Genomic DNA, 19,133 nt, shown 5'->3' with positions numbered 1-19,133 from the left:
ATGAAAGTTTACCGTAATGTGATAGTGAACTGGTTTCCGGATAACACTCCAAGCACAAGAGCCTTCTCAACATAACTGACAAGGTCAAAGGCAAAGCACAATATCAGATGCTTTATAAATTCAAAGAAATGTGAATTAGGCCCGTACAGAACACAGCCATGTTAGAAAAGAATTTGACTGACTTGTCATTGATACTCTCAATCAAAAGACAAGCCTCGACTCTATTTACAGACATCTATGGCTACTCTAAAAAGTACCGTAGTTTCAGGTCTCAAACACGCTAGTTGAACTGAAAATAGCAACATTTCGTAGCAGGATGTCGAGCCAATGACAGTAAACGGAAAAGTGATGAAAAACAGAAAGTTTCAGCAAAATCCTACCTGTAATTGCCCACTTTGATTCCATACAATTTCTTGTTTAATGCAGATAGCCTTGAAGCTTGCTGCTTAAAAACAGTAACCTGAATTGCAATACAAGGCAGTTAAACAGTAAGAAACAGATGCTGTAGGGCAGAAAAACTGGTGTTGAGCTCTGTAGGACTAAACAGCAATTGCAGTTGCAAGTGTTTCTGTGAAGAGAGTGTCTTATAGGGGAACATTTATATAGACATTATATGGTTCCTCCATGTGTTTTTTGGTTTAAACATATATCATGAATATACAAAAACAGGAGGACTAAGTTGGTGGGGAAATTAAGTCTTATCTAGGCGATAATAACCAATCTTCACTGAACTCTCTAAAATGCGCAAGCAAACGTAATTCAAAGATTCATTTTCCCCTCAATGTGCGATAATAATCATCACCTTCTAAAGCTTTGGTTCTCCATTAGACTGTCAGTTTCTATTGCAGCAACTTGGATCAAAATACTTTGCATGTAAGCAGGTGATGCATGTGCAGAGTGTCAATACCAATGGTGTAGGACAAGATCACAAACCAATAGGCCATCCTGTCGTAATAGTACTCACCAAACACTATCCTTTTCAGTTGTTCCTTGCCCAATTGAGGAGGGTTGGCTTTTTCAAACTGCTCAGGCAGGTACATTGTCATCCAATGGTGAATGTGCAGTGCATTAATGCCACCAGATGGTGTAGGAGCACATCAGCCAACGGACCAATGGCCATGATCATGCTGATGTCATTGTTTTGACAAAGCCGCATACTCTCTCCTCTAGGTGAACTCTAATAATCTTGCACATATTGCACTATAAAAACAATAAATAAATACCACCAGGCACACTCATTCGGGGATAATACTTCTCTTAAAATAAATTCTAGTTTCCTCATGCAATTGTTTCTGTCTTTCCAACTGGTTATTTGCGAGTGGTGTGTGGCAGGACATATCTGATTCTCTCCCAGAAGTGTTGTGCCCACGTTTCTTGTGCCATAAACAAATTTCCTTGTTGAGAATCATGCTGAGACTTTGCTATATGAAAATCACTGCAAAAAAAGGGATTAGGATGAGGAAAGTCACTTTGATGCGGAAATTCACAGCCGTTGTCATGTTGGTGAACTAAGCCTGTCAAATGTACCCAGCAATTGACTTTTTTTAAACCTGTGGCCACTTGTTGTTCTTCCGCTTTAATAACATTTAGCGAACCAAATACAGGCATGCAGGGTTTGGCTTTGTCTCTAAGCTGTTCCTAGTCACTAGCCCCAGTTATGGAGCGTTGTTTAAAATGACGAGGTTTCTTTGAGAAAGAAAGTAGCATTGTTGTAGGCAGATTTCTTTTTTTTTTTTTTTGTGGAAAAATCAGGGCTGTATATTACTGAGTACAATATAATCCCCAGCGGATGCCAAAATAGCCTATCACGTGGAGTGTACAAGCTGAATGTAAGGGTGAGAGCCACTATAGTGACAACTCGACTAGAACAATCTCATGGTGTAGGCAGATACCTTTTGTGTTGTCACTGCACGTTTATCTTTTGTTCCAGCTATACCAAAAGATTTGGGCTGTATTATTAAAAATACAGACCGTCTGTAAGTGTTTCCGTTAAGAAGCAGTCACACAGACTTTCTCACTAGCAACAACAAGCTTTCAAAACATTGTCAGTCAGTATATATCAGATTACCTGCATACCAAGCATCTTCCCTATGACCATCAAAGCATCTTGTGTATCTTTGTTTTCCTTATAAAGGTGAAACCTGTGGACCCATACATAAGCTATAGTTTGGACTGAACAAAGCTCAACGCCACACATGAAGTAGGGTGAGGGCTAGTTTACTGCAAGTATTTTCCACGTTGTGAAGGCCAATTGTCATCAGCTCCTCTGCTGTCGAAACCTTGGTAGCCATCATCATGTTTCTGCCGTTTGCTTTTGTTTTTTCCACAAGAGCCCCTCATTCGCTTCCCGTTGTTCCGTCCAGTACTGCATTTCTCTTCCAAAATTCTCACACGAATACACTTGCTTTTGGAATCTGGCCCATCCACTGTGTCTGTGACCAAAAAGGAAAACCTGCTCTTGAAAAACTTGTGAACTTCCTGCATGATTACATAAGAAATGGCCTCAGACGAGAGTGAACATACAAGCAGCTTTGAGCAGATATTTTATTCAAACTTTCTATAGGCATCCATTAAGAAAACAAGAGAGCAATAATGAGAAAAAATGAATGAAATTCCCAACAAATGCCTTTGAGCAAGATCAGCTCGCTACACACTGCCTTGCCATCATACTCTCTTCTGCCGCCTCAACCTAGAAATGTTAGGTGCAACGGAAGTGAATGTTGAACTTTGCTCAAGATGAGTGCTCCGAACTGTGTTGAAGGTTCCTTTTACTTACGGAAGGGAGAGCCTTCCGTTCCTTTAGTGAGAGAGTGCAAATGATCACAAACAAAGTGAATGACACTGTGAATGAAGGTGTTGAGACTGAGAGTAGAGAGAGAAGAATACGACACAGAATGTTGTCAAACCCTCCTCCGAAGGCCCCACTCTCTATGGCGAGAGCGGTCTACTTATGATTGCACAAATCTCTACAATGCTTGGACTTGCCGACGATGTCAACGACGATGAGGACAACGACGAGACGGGCTGAAATCTGAGAATGCTAAGGGGGGCTGAAATCTGCGAATCTTTATCTACTGAATTCTGACTCTGTCAGTGACAATGTCGATGGACAACGATGCGACGACGACACGCTGAAAACGCAGATGCTGAAATCTGCGTTTTCCGGGCTGAATCTCCGAACTTTGATGGATCTGACCGTGCGGCGAGGATTTGCTGCGGGAAGGTGAGATCTGCGAGGTTCAGGGGTTCTACTGCGGGTACTGACTGCTGAAAACTGAAAACGCTGATGCTAACTGAGGTCTTGTCGCGAAGATCTACAAAACGTTGATGGTCTCAGGCTGATGCAAAAACGCTAGGGTAGAATGTCTTCATGTGGTGGAAAACTGCTAATGTTGGGGCTGATCTGATGTGGTTTTGTCGCCAAGTTGTTGCAATGCCAAAAACGCTGGCTAATCCGATGCAAAAAACGCTAGGTGTTGCAGTTTGCAAATGCTAGGTCTTTTGATGGGGTTCTACTGAGAAGTTGCCAGTTGAACCTTGGTTCCTGTTGCCCCTTCTGCCAGAAAGTGCTAGGGCTAGGTTTCTATATATACTTGCTTAGTGAATTTGCCCTACCTAGTTCCCAACAAAAGTCACTTAAAAATAATAAGTGAAAAATGTCAAAAATAGGGAAAATAGGTCTATGCACTGTAAAAATGCTCTTGGTGGGTTCTGATGGAAATCTGATGATCATGTTGTGTGCAACCTGAGGATATGCATCTAATCTAAGTGCCTGGACATGCACGGTCTGCGAACAGACTCACAAAAGTGCCAGATCACTTCCTATTCTAGACTGACTTGACTAAACTGAACCCTGGTCATGCTGTATCTTGTCCATAGACACATAGGGTTGGATGTGTCACGTGACAAGAACCAATCAAAGTAAATCCTATAAACTTCAAGAGAGATGTCTCTCGCATCATGGGCAAAGTGAAGTGCTTGTCCAAGCAAAAACCTGAAGTGAGGGAAAGGGTCAATTTCCATGGCATGAAACATCTGGGAGTTACGTTGGTGCCATATGGTCCACATAACCCAAAATTTGAACCAACTGAAGAAGATCTCAAACAAAGAGTGTGGCTGCTGGAGCCATAGTTACAAGGAATGGCCATTTTTAGGTCTCTGTTCCCCGTTCCAACATCCCATTCCGAATCCCTGTTCCGTGTTTCGAACGTGAATATCTATAACAGGGAACGGCAGTTCACGCCCGTTGCCATTCCGTTCCGCGTTCCGATTACCCGTTCCCGTTCCCCGTTCCGATTTCCTGTTCCGGATAACTATGGCTGGAGCACTCCAAAAATCTAGAACCGTCTGTGAAGATTCCAAAGGGAAAACAAAGGCGCAGCGAGGAGGACACTTGCCTGACGAAAGTCTTGGAGCAGCGGCAATCCCAAAGCAAATGCTTCACAGTCTCGTCTGCCACATGACATCGGACACAACGAGAGGAGGCAATGTGCCGCACATGCAGCAGAGTACCAACAAGTAGAGCGCCCACCATACAACGAGAGGAGCAATGCACCGCATATGCAACAAAGTACCAACAAATAGAGTACCCACCATACAACTCCATAAGAAAATGTGCTCTTTGAAAGGGAGATGATTTTTCCAAATACGAGACAGCATTTTTTGCCCCCACCATTGAGACTTGGAGAGTGACCACAGCTGATTTCCATGAGACACAATCCATGCATCAAATTGCAACAAAGCATAAATTGAGCCAGTCGATATTCAGTCCAACCTATTATGGGCAAGATTCCAATCCAAAAGCCGAGATTTCGCAAGCAATGGAGGCACTTAGGAAGATTGGCAAGCAACTACCTAATTTGCTCCCACAAATGGCGATAAAGAGGTCCCAGCTCATAAACCTGCTGAGTCATCCACCTTTATGTGAAAGAAAGTATGCTAGTCGAGGAGACCGTTGAACCACAGTGAGAAATAACGCTTTACTCCAATGAATGCTCTCCAACCGGAGGGAGTTACCTTGAGATGCCAAGACACATGCAAGGCAATAGCCTTCCAATCAACAACGAGGCACAAAATAACGGGACATCCCAGAATATGGCCTTCAAGCTGCCCAAAGATAACATCCCAATATGAGGGTGCCAGTGACCATAGGAAGGCATGACAATACCACCATATAAATGCAAAACCATAAGCGTCCAGGGGGTTATTGTTCCACCAAAACAGGCAGGAGCATGGCTTTTCCTAGCAAGAACATGTCCACGTAGATCCAAAATATTAAACCCTCCCAATCGCTTAGGTGTGAATAATTATCCATGGATAAAAACCGCAATGCTGTCTTATGGGTGGATGTGCGCCAGAAATGCTTCAGTATGTCAGACATAAGAGACCCAAGGCATCGTTGAGGCCAAGATAAAAGAGGTAAATCGAATTGTACATAGGCCATCATAATGCATTGGAAAATTCAGAGACGCACATGTAATGGCCACGTTGATAATTTCCAATAGCTTGGCTTTAATTGCAATCTTTGGAGCACCCAGTCTAACTTCTATGCTGCAGAGACATTCCAACCAATCGGATAGCCCAGATGATGTACTATGTCCTGAGGAGGAACAATCGCCTTTGGGTAGAGAAGATTGTGCTAATCAAATTCATTGAAAGGCATTGACTTGGATTTACGAAAGTTGATATGTAGTCCAGTTGCCAAACCAATCATGCAAGGCATGCCAATTTGTTGTCGATCTTCCTTATAGTTCCTGGGCATGATCAGAGGATAATCAGCATAGGCATGTCCGATAAATTGTTTCCTAGAGCGAAGTGAGGGCCTCAAGATGCAACAAGAAGGGGTGAGAAGCAATTACAAAGTAAAGCACTAAGCGGACACCCTTGTCTGACTGAACGTCCCAAAGCCAAGGGCTTGTGAGAGAACCACCCAACACACCTGCAGAAGTGCTCTAGACATACAAGAGAAAGACCACCCGCGAAACTTTCGGCCCAAATCCTAGCCTAGGCATTGTTTCTGCAATGCAATCCCAAAACGCAGTATCGAAACCCTTTTCAATGTCAACTTGCATGACCAATACATCTTGTTGAGTGTATTTCGCATATTCCATGCCAATCGTGGCATTCACCAGCAAATTGTTAGTATTGTGTCCACGTGGTATGAAACCATATTGGGATTGGTGAAGTCCTTGATGCAGATAATCTTTAATGCGATTGACTATCATTTTGGCCATTTGTCATGGAAACGGGCACCACGCACCAACAGAAAAGAACAACTGAACAACTTTAAGCACTTCAAATAAAAACTCAACTAAAAGAGATGCACGACACACAAGACGGGGAGCGGTGGAATTCCACCCCAAGAGAGCACTAGCCCCAAACGTTGGCACCCCTTTCGGTATTTCTTTATATTGCTTCTACTCAGTACAAGCCAGTACTCCACGGTTTGCACCTTCACTCGGAAGCGTGCCAGAGAATGAGCCCAAGGCACAAATTTGAAGGCCCTTGAAAAGCAATTACGTGAAAAGCTTCAGACTCAAAAGCATCTGGCCCCAAAAGCTTGCGTAAAAAGCTGCCAAAGCAAATTATGGAAATCCGTACAAGTGCCATAAGGCACTGTCAGCACGTTTTGCGAGATTGTCCATACAATTTGCCACATGAGCATGTCAGCGCGTTTTGCAAGCGTCCATACAGCTGCCAGGTTATCAGTAGTTTACGCAAATCTGTGTGTGTGTGTATGTGTGTGTGGATCCTGCTTTATTTAATCTCTTTAGGTCCCCAGGGCCCCATCAGACGGGGTCCCGTAATTTGATAGGAACTCTTCTTCAAAAATAGGCCACTCGGCAAGACTTTGCAAGTTGGTAAACTTCTTCCGTTGTTGCTTCTTCAATTAGGGTTTAGGCCCCTCGGCAGGATCTGTAGGTTGGCTCCGTTCTTTAGTGGCTTGATGTCATAGACATGGGCACACCAAGTCGAGAATCCAACACGACAGAATCTGTAGGTTGGCTCCGTTCTTTAGTGGTTTGATGTCACAGACATGGGCGCGCCAAGTCGAGAATCCAACACTACACACGAGAGAATCACTTTAAATACTTCAAAACTTAAAATCACAGTTCAATTTCGGCCGACACAACCCGATGTAGTTCTGTGCCCAGAGAGATTGGCCCCAAAGATTGATGCCCCTTTTGGCATTTCTTTTATATTAATCCTTTGAGCAAAGTATAACTCCCGAGGGGTCCTCTGCTCTCAAACTCTACATCCAGATGCTCTAAAGAGTAAGGCCCCTAAGGGTCCTTTTATTCTTACAAGGGATGCAAAAAGCAGAGCTCCAAAAGGAGTTAAACTCAAAAGCAATTGGTTCCTAAAGCAATGATCCCAAAAGCAATTTGTTCCAAAAGCTACTAGCTCCAAAAGTTGCCCGAAAACGAAACTTGCGCAATTTGTGAAAATCCGTACAGACTGCCACGTAATCGCCTGTCTTCAACGCAAATCGCGGAGAGCCGTATTGTCTGCCACATCAACTGCCGTACGGTTTCTGCCACGTCATCAATCTGTCCGCGCGTGTGTCAGGGTAGCATTGCTACATCACGTAACATACCCCCCCTCTTGAAAGAATTGTTATCGTCCTCGATTACGCCTGCAAAATCAGATAAGTACCGACGCACTAGACGACACAAATCCAACACTTGTACATAGACGACAGTCCCATCAGATCACATTCAGAACACATCACATAGAATCTAGGACTGTGGTTCTTGGCGACGTATTTAGCAATCGCATCTAGATCCGCACCGGACCTCACTAATGTCGATTTAACTAATCCCATATCACGATCACGTCCATGGATTCGGTTCTGATCTAGAACCATGATTCCTGGCAAGAACTGCAAGTATTCTGCCAAATCCATGAACGCCATCTCTTGGGTTCCTTATGCCTTATGCCTTGTAAGACAGAGCGATGACAGAGCGCGCCTGATGCGCAATGGAGTAAGGGTGGGAGTGACTGATAAGTCTGGGGTCGAGGCACGAAGCTTCTTTCATGATAAAATTTGCAGTAAACTTTGGAAGCGTCGCCTTGCTCTGTCTGCTCTTTGGTAGGACTAGTATGCTTTCAGAAGAGCATACGCTTGGAGCTTTGATACCATTGTCACGGGAACGGGCACCACGTGCCAACAAAAAGAAGATGCTGAACAACTTGAAGCACTTCAAATAACAAGTGAAGTGAAATAGATGCGCCACACTGCACACATCCACCACTTGCATAAAGACACCAGTCATTGAACAATCAAATCACTATCCCCGTTGAGATCTCAGATACAAATCATGATCATTGTAAATTATTTAGCAATCACATCCAGCCAAGCTAGTCTGTTCATGGATGTCTTGATCTACGAAATCTCGTTACTATCAAATTCACATCCTTTTCTCACATTTCATGCAGACATGCCAATGACCATCCCCACAAAACAATACATTCACAAAGCATGTATCCCACAAATCAATCACGTAGTTCACATTGAACACTCAGATGCAAACACCTAATCTAGTCATCATTGTTCATGCTTGTGTCTTTTTTGTTATTTATGTTGTAGTAAGAATGTGTGAATCTTTCTTTTAATTATGTGAGTTGTGGCAGCCTTCCGGTTTTGTAACATAACCAAACAAAAGGAGAAAAGATGAGGCACAAAAATAAATCGATGCATATCAGACTAAGCGCTCCCGCGCTCCCAGAAATTCTCTTCACACTTCCCTTATACCTGACCTGATGCATATCAGACTAAGGGCTACCAGAAAATCTCTTCAGACTTCCACTCTACCTGACCTTATCTTCAACTAGATGCCAAAATTTTTCCAAAAAAAATATTGCAAGCCCAAAATTTGAGAGCCATCAAAACCAGTGAATGAAGACTTACCGTTCGATGCATTTTATCGGAATCTGGACTTAGGACGATAGGATCACAATCCTCTTTCTTTCCTTCCACATAGTTAGTCAAAAGGCTCCTTAATAGATCAATGTCACTCTCTCCTGTTAATAATCTAAAAGCATCAAGATGTTTCTCCAGATTAGGAGATTCTTTTTCTTGGTCATCCTCCAATGCTTCGCTTTCACCTTCTATAATCTGTACAAGAAAGTGTTGTCAGGTGCAAGAGCCTCAGAAGCAAGAGAACAAAGCACTTAGCTCGTGCAATGAAAATCACCTCTTCGGAAGGGTTCAAGCAAGTTAAGCGTACAACATTTCCCTCGCAATCAACTTCATTAACTATGAAATCGGTATATCTGCCACAATAAACACCAAAAAAAAGAAAAAATCAGCACTATCTAAACAAAACCCACATATATGTGATACTCCATTTGTCAAATCACAGTTGAAAAGTGCATAGCCCCTTGCTCTATCCTTTTTTGTTGTTATATAGGAACCGAATTTTCAGATGAAAATTTCTCAGAGAAAATATGAGAGTGAGTGGTAAGTTAGGCTTACAAAGGAATCAATACCACTACTAACAAAATACTCAGAGGCTTATTAAGCGTCAGCATTGTTACTGCCTGCAACTCCATCGTTTTCCCTACTTCTCTTTACACACTTAGAGAAAACATAGCTATCCTGATACCTTTGCTTGGGTACTAATCGCTTAGAAATGAATCAGTGACTAAATGCTTGGGAGCCAAATTGATTGTGATCATTCACAACACAAGTACAGCCACTCCAATTAAACATTTTAACGAAGTGAAAAAAAATGAACAAAGAACGTGGTACCAATGGTCCCAGCTGATATTAGCGACTGCCTATTTGATGCGGAAAAACTACTTGTGTGTGACACAAGCGCTGCGGAATAAGGTTTTGACGGAGTGCCACTCCGCCTTTTCCGAACCATCGAGGCATAGGAACCACCTTGATAGGTGTGGAACAGTTTTTCTATTGGCCGAGACTCAAAAAGGACGTGGACAAGTTAGTTCGCAGTTTGACTCGAAGGATGGCTCACTTGTCTGTCAAAATCGACGATGCAAAAGCGTAGAGACCAAGAGAGGGGGGTGGGGGGGGGGAGACAGAAATGAAATGTTATATTAACGTCTTCAAAAGACCAAAGTGACCTATGAGACCAGAAAGTTACAATGTGGTGGATCTAATACAAAGTCAGAGTAACAAGATGACAAAATGACAAAAAGTATAAAATACTATGGAATCCTAGACTGCTGGGTGTGGACTAAGCAGCTAAAACAGCTAGCTGGGATAGCTAGATTACAGGAGATCCAGCATCGGTCGCTGGCGGATCTCATCAATCTCCTCCATGGTCAATAGTCTGACCGGGCATCGTGCGTGTCGAGCCAAAGTGACCCGGATCCTCTAATGCAGCCTCTGTCGATGTTGTATAGTCCTCCGCAGTCGTGGGCGTTTGGATCTCCCCAGCTCAGTCGCTCGGTCGATCAGTATGCCTCTCGTGTAAAGCGACAAGCTCTGCTGTGGTAGTAACTCCTCCAGGTGTCCAGTGGCAGCTCTAAAGAAGTCTGTGATCTGTCTATGAGACTGGCTAGTCTTTCCTCTCATCAAGCTCTCTCTGTGTCTGCGTAGCTCGAGCAAAAACAAACCCAGGCATCTTTGATCCTCGTACCGCATGACTCTAGAGAATGGTCCAAAGCCCTCTCTGAACAAGCAATGGAAGCCGCCTCGTATCTCTTAGAAGACAGGGCAGTGACATGTGTAGTGCAACTCTGTCTCAGGCTCAATGTCACACAAAGGGCATGTCCTGGCCTCTGCTGGTACTCCTCTGTATCTCCCAGTCTCGATCCGCAGCCGGTGTGAAGATGTGCGTATCTGGCCAATAGCACATCGTATCCCATGAGACAGGTGAGTGTCCATGTATCTAGGCCTCGTCACAAGAACATCCTCCGTAAGCTGGAGGAGATTCTCTCTGTAGAAAGCCATCTTCGTGCCTAGCTCCTGTACTGGCTGTATCCATGTCCTCTTGGTGTCTAGCTGAGTCAAGTCCTGGCGAATGAGCCTAGTGATCTCGGACTGTGTAAGAGTCAGAGAGGGTGCATCCAGTGAGTACTGGGAAGGAGGCAATCTGTCTATGCTGAACCCATGCGCCTGAAACCATGATGTCATCTCCCCATACCAGCATGTTGTATCTCCCTGCATGGCTAACTGTCGAGAGGACTCAAGTGCAAGGCGTGCATATCTATCTCTGGGAAGTTCCCACATGCGGTGTATGAAGGAGACTTGGAACTGTAATGGATCCATGCGTCTTGATGTGGGTGCTTTTGAGGATAGCTTTACTGGAAGAGACATCATCTTTTACTCTGAGACACACCAGGCCCCTAGGCAATCCATGCCTCACATCAGTGGATAGAGTTGGGAGACAGCTTACAGACAGGAGACACGCTTAGAGCACAGATGACGGGGCTCGAGGGGAGTGGCAGTGTTATTTAGAGAGGATTTGCAGCCATTGATACATATAGCCCGCAAGGATATATGTATCAATGGATCCATGCGTCTTGATGTGGGTGCTTTTGAGGATAGCTTTACTAGAAGAGACATCATCTTTTACTCTGAGACACACCAAGACCCTGGGCAATCCATGCCTCACATTAGTGGATATAGATGGGAGACAGCTTACAGACAGGAGACATGCTCAAAGCACAAAGGACGAGGCTCAGAGGGAGTGGCAGTGTTATTTAGAGAGGATTTGCAGCCATTGATACATATAGCCCGCAGGGATGAGCAGGCTAGGTACATGTGGGTGAGATTGAAAGCAGAGACAGGCAGATATCACTACATTGCTATTTGCTACTTTCCCCCGAGTACGTTGGTCTATGCATCACCTAGAGAACAGTCCCCCTTTTCTATTTGGATGATGACATATGGGAGTTCTCTAGAGATGGTGACATTATCATTCTAGGGGACTTCAATGCTAGGACTGCCCATCACCAGACAGTGTTTTATGATACTTCAGAGGAGATGCTGAGAGAGCTAGATGTTGTAGAGCCAGACTATCACACGCTGCGAAATATACTAAGTATGGGCAACACCTGATAGACATGGGCACCGCACATGGATTGGCCATCTTGAATGGCCTACAGAGGTTTCCTGCTTCGGGAGGCTTCACATGCTACCCACACAGACATGAAGCCAGCACAGTGGACTATGTCATGGCACAACCGAGCCTCATCTCTAGTATCCAGGACCTCACGGTTGGACCCAGACCTGTTGGTGTGGCAGTGGATCATGCTCTTGTATCGCTGACCATTTCTTTTCAGTTTAGTGCAGCACACAGGCTACGGGCAGCAGCCCCTACTCGCTACACCTTCACGCGGGAGACGGACTCTGTATACATAGATGGGATCTACAGACGCCTGTGCACAACGCCTGTGCACAGAGGAGCCAGGGCGACCTCAGGAGGAGCTTACTACTATACTGACCCAGACACTACATGATGCAGCAGCAAAGGCATACCCACATACACAGCCTGAGCAGAGACGCCGTTCGGGGAGCATGCCCCAGAACAGTTGGTATGATGAGGAATGCCAGGACACTAGAGCTAGACTTCAAAGGGAGGTGCTTTTGGGGGACATCACTCATAGGCAGTCACAGATTGACTTCCGACGCCTAGTGCGGCAAAAGAAGAGGGAATTTTTGGCTTGCCTAGAGCAAGATCTATACCAGCTATTCTTGAGTTAGGACTCACGTGAGGCGTGGAGGCTCTTTCATGAGCACTCCCCCCCCCCCGCCATCACTTCTACAGAGGCTTGGGGCCAGTATGCATCATCTTTGTACACAGTTCCTGAGCAGCCCCTTCTTCCCGACCCCCCCCCCGAAGAGAGAGAGAGAGAGTCTTGAACCAACCAACCTTGGCAATAAAGAAACTGATATTATACAATGGGGGCAATGGGTCACATATATACCCACTGTCACGAGGACGTGACAACTGCTAACCTTAGTTGTTGGTTTCTTTCCCTTGATTTTTGTTTAATTTTTGGGTACCTCTTTTTGAAGTTGCAAATGGCCAAACATTGTATGGCCAATGTGAAACAGCCGATGGCCGAGAGTTTTACGCGTAAACATGAAGGCGTTGCCGCCACGAGTTGGTTGGACCGACCGGCACTGGAACCGAGCAAAAAAAAGTATGTCTAGGCTCTATTCAAAGTCATATAGGCCCGACGCGACACTTATAAGTTGGTGGGTACTAGGAAATTAACTCAAAGAGGCAAAGGGACACATGGCGGCTCCAGGTGTCACGTGACACATCCAACCCCATGTGTCCATGGACAAGCTACAACATGATTAGGGTTCAGTTAAGTCCGTCCAGATTTAGGAGTGTTCTGGCACTTATGTGAGTCTGTTCGCAAACCGTGCATGCCCAGGCACTTAGAGTAGATGCATATCCTCTGGTTGCACATAGCATGATCATAAGCATTTCCCATCAGAATCCTTCAAGGGAATTTTCCAATGCATTTAGCCTATTTTTGACATTTTCCACTTATTATTTTTAAGTGACTTTTGTTGCAAAGTAGGTAGGGCAAATTGAGTAAGTTTGTATAAATAGAAACCTAGCGCTAGCACTTTCTGGCAGAAGAGGCAACAGGAGCACTCGCTTAACAGGCAACTCTTAGCAGAACCCCAAGCCCTAACATTTTTGCTCCACAGCAACCACCTAGCGTTTTGGACCAGATCAGCCAGCGTTTTTGCTCTTACAGACCCCTGGCGAAAGAAGACTCAACAAGAGACCTAGCGTTTTGCAGTTGCAGACCATCCGGCGACAGCAGAGCCATTTTCAGCCCTAGAGTTTTTGATTTGCAAATCAGCCCCAGCGTTTTGCAGATTTACCCCGACGGAACATCAAGAACCATCAGTGTTTTCAGTTTTCAGCCCTTAGACACCGCAGATCAAGTCCCGAACCTCGCAGATCTCACCTTCCCGCAGCAGTTCCTCGCCGCACGGTCAGTTTCCGCAAGGCTTACAGTTTCAGCCCGAAAAACGCAGATTTCAACATATGCGTTTTCAGCGCGTCCTCGTCGCATCGTCGCCATGGACATCGTCGCCATCGACATCGAGTTAGAATTCAGTAGATAAAGATTTGCAGATTTCAGCCCTTAACATTCTCAGATTTCAGCCGTCTCGTCGTCGACATCGTCGGCAAGTCCAAGCATTGTAGAGATTTGTGCAATCATAAGTAGATCGCTCTCGCCATAGAAAGTGGGGCCTTCGGAGGAGGGTTTTACAACGTCTCTGGTGTCGTATTCTCTTCTCTCTCTATCTCTCAGTCTCATACACTTGCACGCACAGTGTCTATTCACTTTGTTAGTGATCATTGCACTCTCTCATTAAAAACGGAAGGCTCTACCTTCCATAAGATCAAAAAGGAACCTTGAGCACAGTTCGGAGCACTCATCTTAAGCAAAGTTCAAACATTCATTCCGCTGCACCTTACATTGGTATCAGAGCTTTGGCAATGTTCTATATATCACTCAAGGAAAGAACCACAATAATCACAAGAAAAAAAAAATTGCTTGTTGAGGTCGCACGAACCCAAGTTCGCTTGGGCGTGTCAATTCCTAATCGTGTTTTTGAAGAGTGACAGAAAACCCAAGAAAGAAGGGCCTGTCCAGCCTCCCCTTGTGCCTCTTTTTACTCATTGAGAGCGGACCGTGCACTTAGCGGCCAGCCAATCGACGTGAGGTGGGAAAAAGCAACCTTGGTGTGAGCGCAAGGCCGCCAAGAGGTGCGCCCGCGGAAAAGAGCAGAACTCGGGTGAAGAGAAGATCCTTCTCGAACACAGATTGCAAGCGAAAGAAGAACCTCAAGACCCTCAAGAACTCAAGAACCCAAGACCCCAAGAACCGCAAGAACCCAAGACCACAAGAACCCATGACTTCAGTGGATGGTCATCACTCGAAGCGCAATGGATACTTCACTTAGAGGTGATGAGCATGAGAGAGGCGAAGAATAATTTTTCCCACCAGGAGGTTTTTCCGACCCTCCCTCTTCCCATCTACGCCAAGGATTGCACTAACTCCTATGGAGGAGTTGAAGCAGTTGTTTATGGAAAGAAAATTAGAACACGAAGAAAGAGAAGCAGAAAAAAGGCCTACAAAGAAGAAATGGCAGCCATAGATCGTGACTACGAAGAAAGCATGGCAGCCATAGAGCGTAAGTACGACTTGGAAGACAAAGAAAAACAAGCCAAATTGGATCGCGAGAACAAAGAAAGTCAAGCCAAATCTGATCGCGAGAACAACGAAAGACAAGCAAAATATGACCGCGAGAACAAAGCAAGACAAGAGAAGGGCAACCAACACATGAAAGAGTTGTGGCGACTTTTTTCCAATTTGCAGGTGCAGTTTGCACAGAATCAAGAAAGGGAGACTCCCTTAGTCTCTTCTTCTCCCAAGCATGACACACAGGATTTGCACGATGATAAGCATGATGGTTTGAATGATAATGACAAGCATGAAGACGTAATGACAATCACAAGCATGATGGTTTGCATGATGATCAAGATGTGATTTCTCACAAGCATGATGATTTGCATGAAGATGATGTGATTGTTCACAAGGATGATGGTTTAAGTAATGCTTTTTCTAGCGAAGCTAACCTCGTTGCAGATTCAATAACTCATGAAGAATCGATCTTGGCTCTCGAGTCGAGGTCCACAGAACCCCCACAGAAAGATTCGATCAAACATGAAGAACCGATCTTGGCTCTCGAGCCTAAGTCCAAAGAACCCTTACAGAAAGTACTATGTGTTCGAGTGATTTGTCAGCAGGCATGTCACGTGACACATACAACCCTCTGTGTCCGTGGACAAGTTACAGCACGACAAGGGTTCAGTCAGTCCAGTCAGTCTAGATTTAGAAGTGTTCTGGCACTTTTCTGAGTCTGTTTGCAGACCGTGCATAACCAGTCACTTACTGTAGATGCATATCCTCTGGTTGCACACAGCATTCCCATCAGAATCCTTCAAGGGAATTTTCCAGTGCATTTAGCCTATTTTCCCTGTTTTTGACATTTTTCACTTATTGTTTTTAAGTGACTTCTGTTGGAAAGTAGGTAGGGCAAATTGAGTAAGTTTGTATATAAGCAAACCTAGACTAGCACTAGTTGCCACAAGAGGCAGCAGGAGCACTCGCTCAACAGGCAACTTCCCAGCAGAACCCCAAGCCCTAGCGTTTTTGCTTCACAAGCCTAAAGCTAGCGTTTTGAATCAAATCAGCCTTGACGTGTTGGTGCACAGCAGATCAGCCCCGGCGCCATCGCTATACAGCAGATCAGCCTAGCGTTTTGCTTTTGTAGAACAACCGGCGACAGATTTGCAAATTTTCAGCCCTAGCATTTTTGCATCTGCATCACACCCTAGCGTTTTACAGATTCTGCGCGACGGAACTTCAAGAAGCATCAACGTTTTCAGTTTTCAGCCCTTAGACATCGCAAATCAAGTCCCGAACCTCGCAGATCTCACCTTCCCGCAGCAATTCCTCGCCGCACAGTCAATTTCCGCAAGGTTACAGTTTCAGCCCGGAAAACGCAGATATCAGCATCTGCGCTTTCAGTGCGTCGTCGTAGCGTCGTCATTGACATCGTCATTGACATAGAGTCAGAATTCAGCATATACAAGATTTGCAGATTTCAGACCTTGGCGTTTTCAGATTTCAGCCCGTCTCGTCGTCGTCCTCGTCGTCATCGGCAAGTCCAAGCATTGTAGAGATTTGTGCAATCATAAGTAGACCACTCTCGCCATAGAGAGTGGGGCCTTCGGAGGAGGGTTCTACAACATCTCTGGTGTCGTATTCTCTTCTCTCTCTATCTCTCAGTCTCATACACTTTCACGCACAGTGTCCGTTCACTTTGTTTATGATCATAGCACTCTCTCATTAAGAACGGAAGACTCTCCCTTCCATAAGAACAAAAAGGAACCTTGAGCACAGTTCGGAGCACTCATCTTGAGCAAAGTTCAAACATTCATTCCGCTACACCTTACATTGGTATCAGAGCTTTGGCAGTGTTCTGTATCACTCAAGGAAAGAACCACAAGAACCACAGAATTTTTTTTGCTTGTTGCGGTCGCACGTAACCCAAGACCTCTTGGGCGTGTCGATTCCTAATCGTGTTTTTGAAGAGTGACAGGAAACCCAAGAAAGAAGGGCTTGTCCAGCCTCCCCTTGTGCCTCTTTTCACTCATTGCGAGCGGACTGTGCGCTTAGCGGCCGGCCAATCAACGTGAGGTGGGAAAAAGCAACCTTCGTGTGAGCGCAAGCCCGCCAAGGGGAGCGCCCGCAGGGAAGAGTATAGCTCGGGTGAAGAGAAGATCCTTCTCGAACACAGATTGCAAGCGAAAGAAAACCCTCAAGAACCGCAAGAACCTCAAGAACTCAAGAACCTCAAGAACCAAGACTCCCAAGAACACAAGTTCCTCGTGAACTCAAGAACCCAAGTTCCTCATGAACTTAAGAACCCAAGACCACAAGAACCCACGGCTTCAGTGGATGGTCATCACTCGAAGCGGAATGGATACTTCGCTTGGAGGTGATGAGCATGAGAGAGGCGAAGAAGAATTTTCCACACCAGGAGGTTTTTCCGACCCTCCCCCTTCCCCATCTACGTCAAGGATTGCACTAACTCCTATGGAGGCCTTGAACCAGATGTTTATGAAAAGGAAGTTAGAACACGAAGCAAGAAATGCAGAAAGAATGGAAGAAATGATTCGCAGACACGCAAAAAGAAAAGCAAAAAGAGACGCAGAAAGAGAAGGAAAAAGAAAGGCAGCCAAAGCAAGACAAGAACAGAGCAACCGACACAGGAAAGAGTTCTGGCGACTCTTTTCTCAAGTTTAGGCACAGATGAAAGAGATTTGGGAAAGGAGACTCTCTCAGTCTCTTCTTCTCCCAAGTATGACACACAAGATTTGCATGATTATGAGAAGCATGATGAATTGGATGATAATGATGAGCATGATGATTTGATTGACAATGATAAGCATGATGAGTTGGATGTTAATGATGAGCATGATGATTTACATGATCAAGATGTCATTTCTCACAAGCATGATGATTTGCATGATCAAGATGTGATTTCTCGCAAGCATGATGATTTGCACAAAGATCACGTGATTGTTCACAAGGATGATGAGTTAGTTGATGCTTTTTCTAGCGAAGCTAACCTCGTTGCAGATTCGATCAATCACGAAGGATCGATCTTGGCTCTCGAGCCTAGGTCCAAAGAACCCCTTCAGGAAGAACCGATCTTGGCTCTCGAGTCTCGGTCCAAAGAACCCTCACAGGAAGTATTATGTGTTCGCATGACTCATACGCACGCATTGTACGAGTGTTTCATTCATGATCGTTTCCTGTAGTTTAGTCAGCATCTTTATGTGATCCCTTTTCCTACGCATGACATATTGTACGTTGAGCACGTTTTTCTCATGAATGAGCACGAATGTATGCGGATTGTTCATGAAAAGCTGAAAAGTATGCATTCAAAGAAGTCACATTCCATGTCTCTTCCTTGGCACGACACATTTGTAGAAAGAGCACCTGAAAGTAAGCACCAAGCATGGGCATTTCCGTTGTGAATTGCCACAGTTCATTGCTCTAGACCAAAAGAGAAAGATTCGATCTCATTGTTTGCGTGTGTGTGGTTAACGGTTTGGCACTCTGTCTCTTTGTTCATCTACATTGCATGCACAGTCTTTCAGGAAGACAAGATTTTTTCCACTCACTTTACATGGAATAGGTATGTTCATGGTTTTGTGTTGGAAGTGGTTTCACGAATTTTCAGCCATGGAGATTCTTAACGAAAAAAGAAGCACGACTCTTGACGAAGTTGAAGCATTGAAGGAGCCACAGAAGACTGTCGCTTTCAGCACGGCCCAAAGAGACAAGCGTTGCAGACCTTTATGAAGTTCAAGTACCGCATGACCCACACATCAGAGTGGGCCGGCGAAGAGTCCCTTCCATGATTCCGAATGCTATTGGTGATCTCCCTCGACGCCATACAGTTCGGTAACAGTACCTCACTTTCAAAAGGAGGGGATGTCACGTGACACATCCAACCCAATGTGTCCGTGGACAAGTTACAGCACGACAAGGGTTCAGTCAGTCCAGTCAGTCTAGATTTAGAAGTGTTTTGGCACTTTTGTGAG

General features: G+C 44.9%; 1 protein-coding gene across 1 annotated transcript in view; it reads right to left on the bottom strand.

Moving 5' to 3' along the window:
• The window catches only part of LOC147460342 (Pseudouridine synthase family protein), a 112,527-nt gene that overhangs the window by 64,953 nt on the left and 28,441 nt on the right, over positions 1 to 19,133 (bottom strand). Inside the window, exons 2-8 of the mRNA XM_086511417.1 lie at positions 9,198 to 9,276; positions 8,912 to 9,118; positions 2,222 to 2,478; positions 2,069 to 2,141; positions 1,893 to 1,949; positions 381 to 460; positions 13 to 75 (exon numbers count right to left, since the gene is read on the bottom strand). Coding sequence (XP_086367543.1) covers positions 13 to 75; positions 381 to 460; positions 1,893 to 1,949; positions 2,069 to 2,141; positions 2,222 to 2,478; positions 8,912 to 9,118; positions 9,198 to 9,276 — 816 coding nt within the window. The remainder of the gene's footprint in view (positions 1 to 12; positions 76 to 380; positions 461 to 1,892; positions 1,950 to 2,068; positions 2,142 to 2,221; positions 2,479 to 8,911; positions 9,119 to 9,197; positions 9,277 to 19,133) is intronic.

Source organism: Adiantum capillus-veneris, chromosome 4 (assembly GCF_014529385.1).
Source record: "Adiantum capillus-veneris isolate H3 chromosome 4, ASM1452938v2, whole genome shotgun sequence".
Taxonomy (NCBI): Eukaryota; Viridiplantae; Streptophyta; class Polypodiopsida; order Polypodiales; family Pteridaceae; genus Adiantum; species Adiantum capillus-veneris.
Note: the sequence above shows the minus strand (reverse complement) of the source record. Positions and strands in the feature narration are given on the sequence as shown.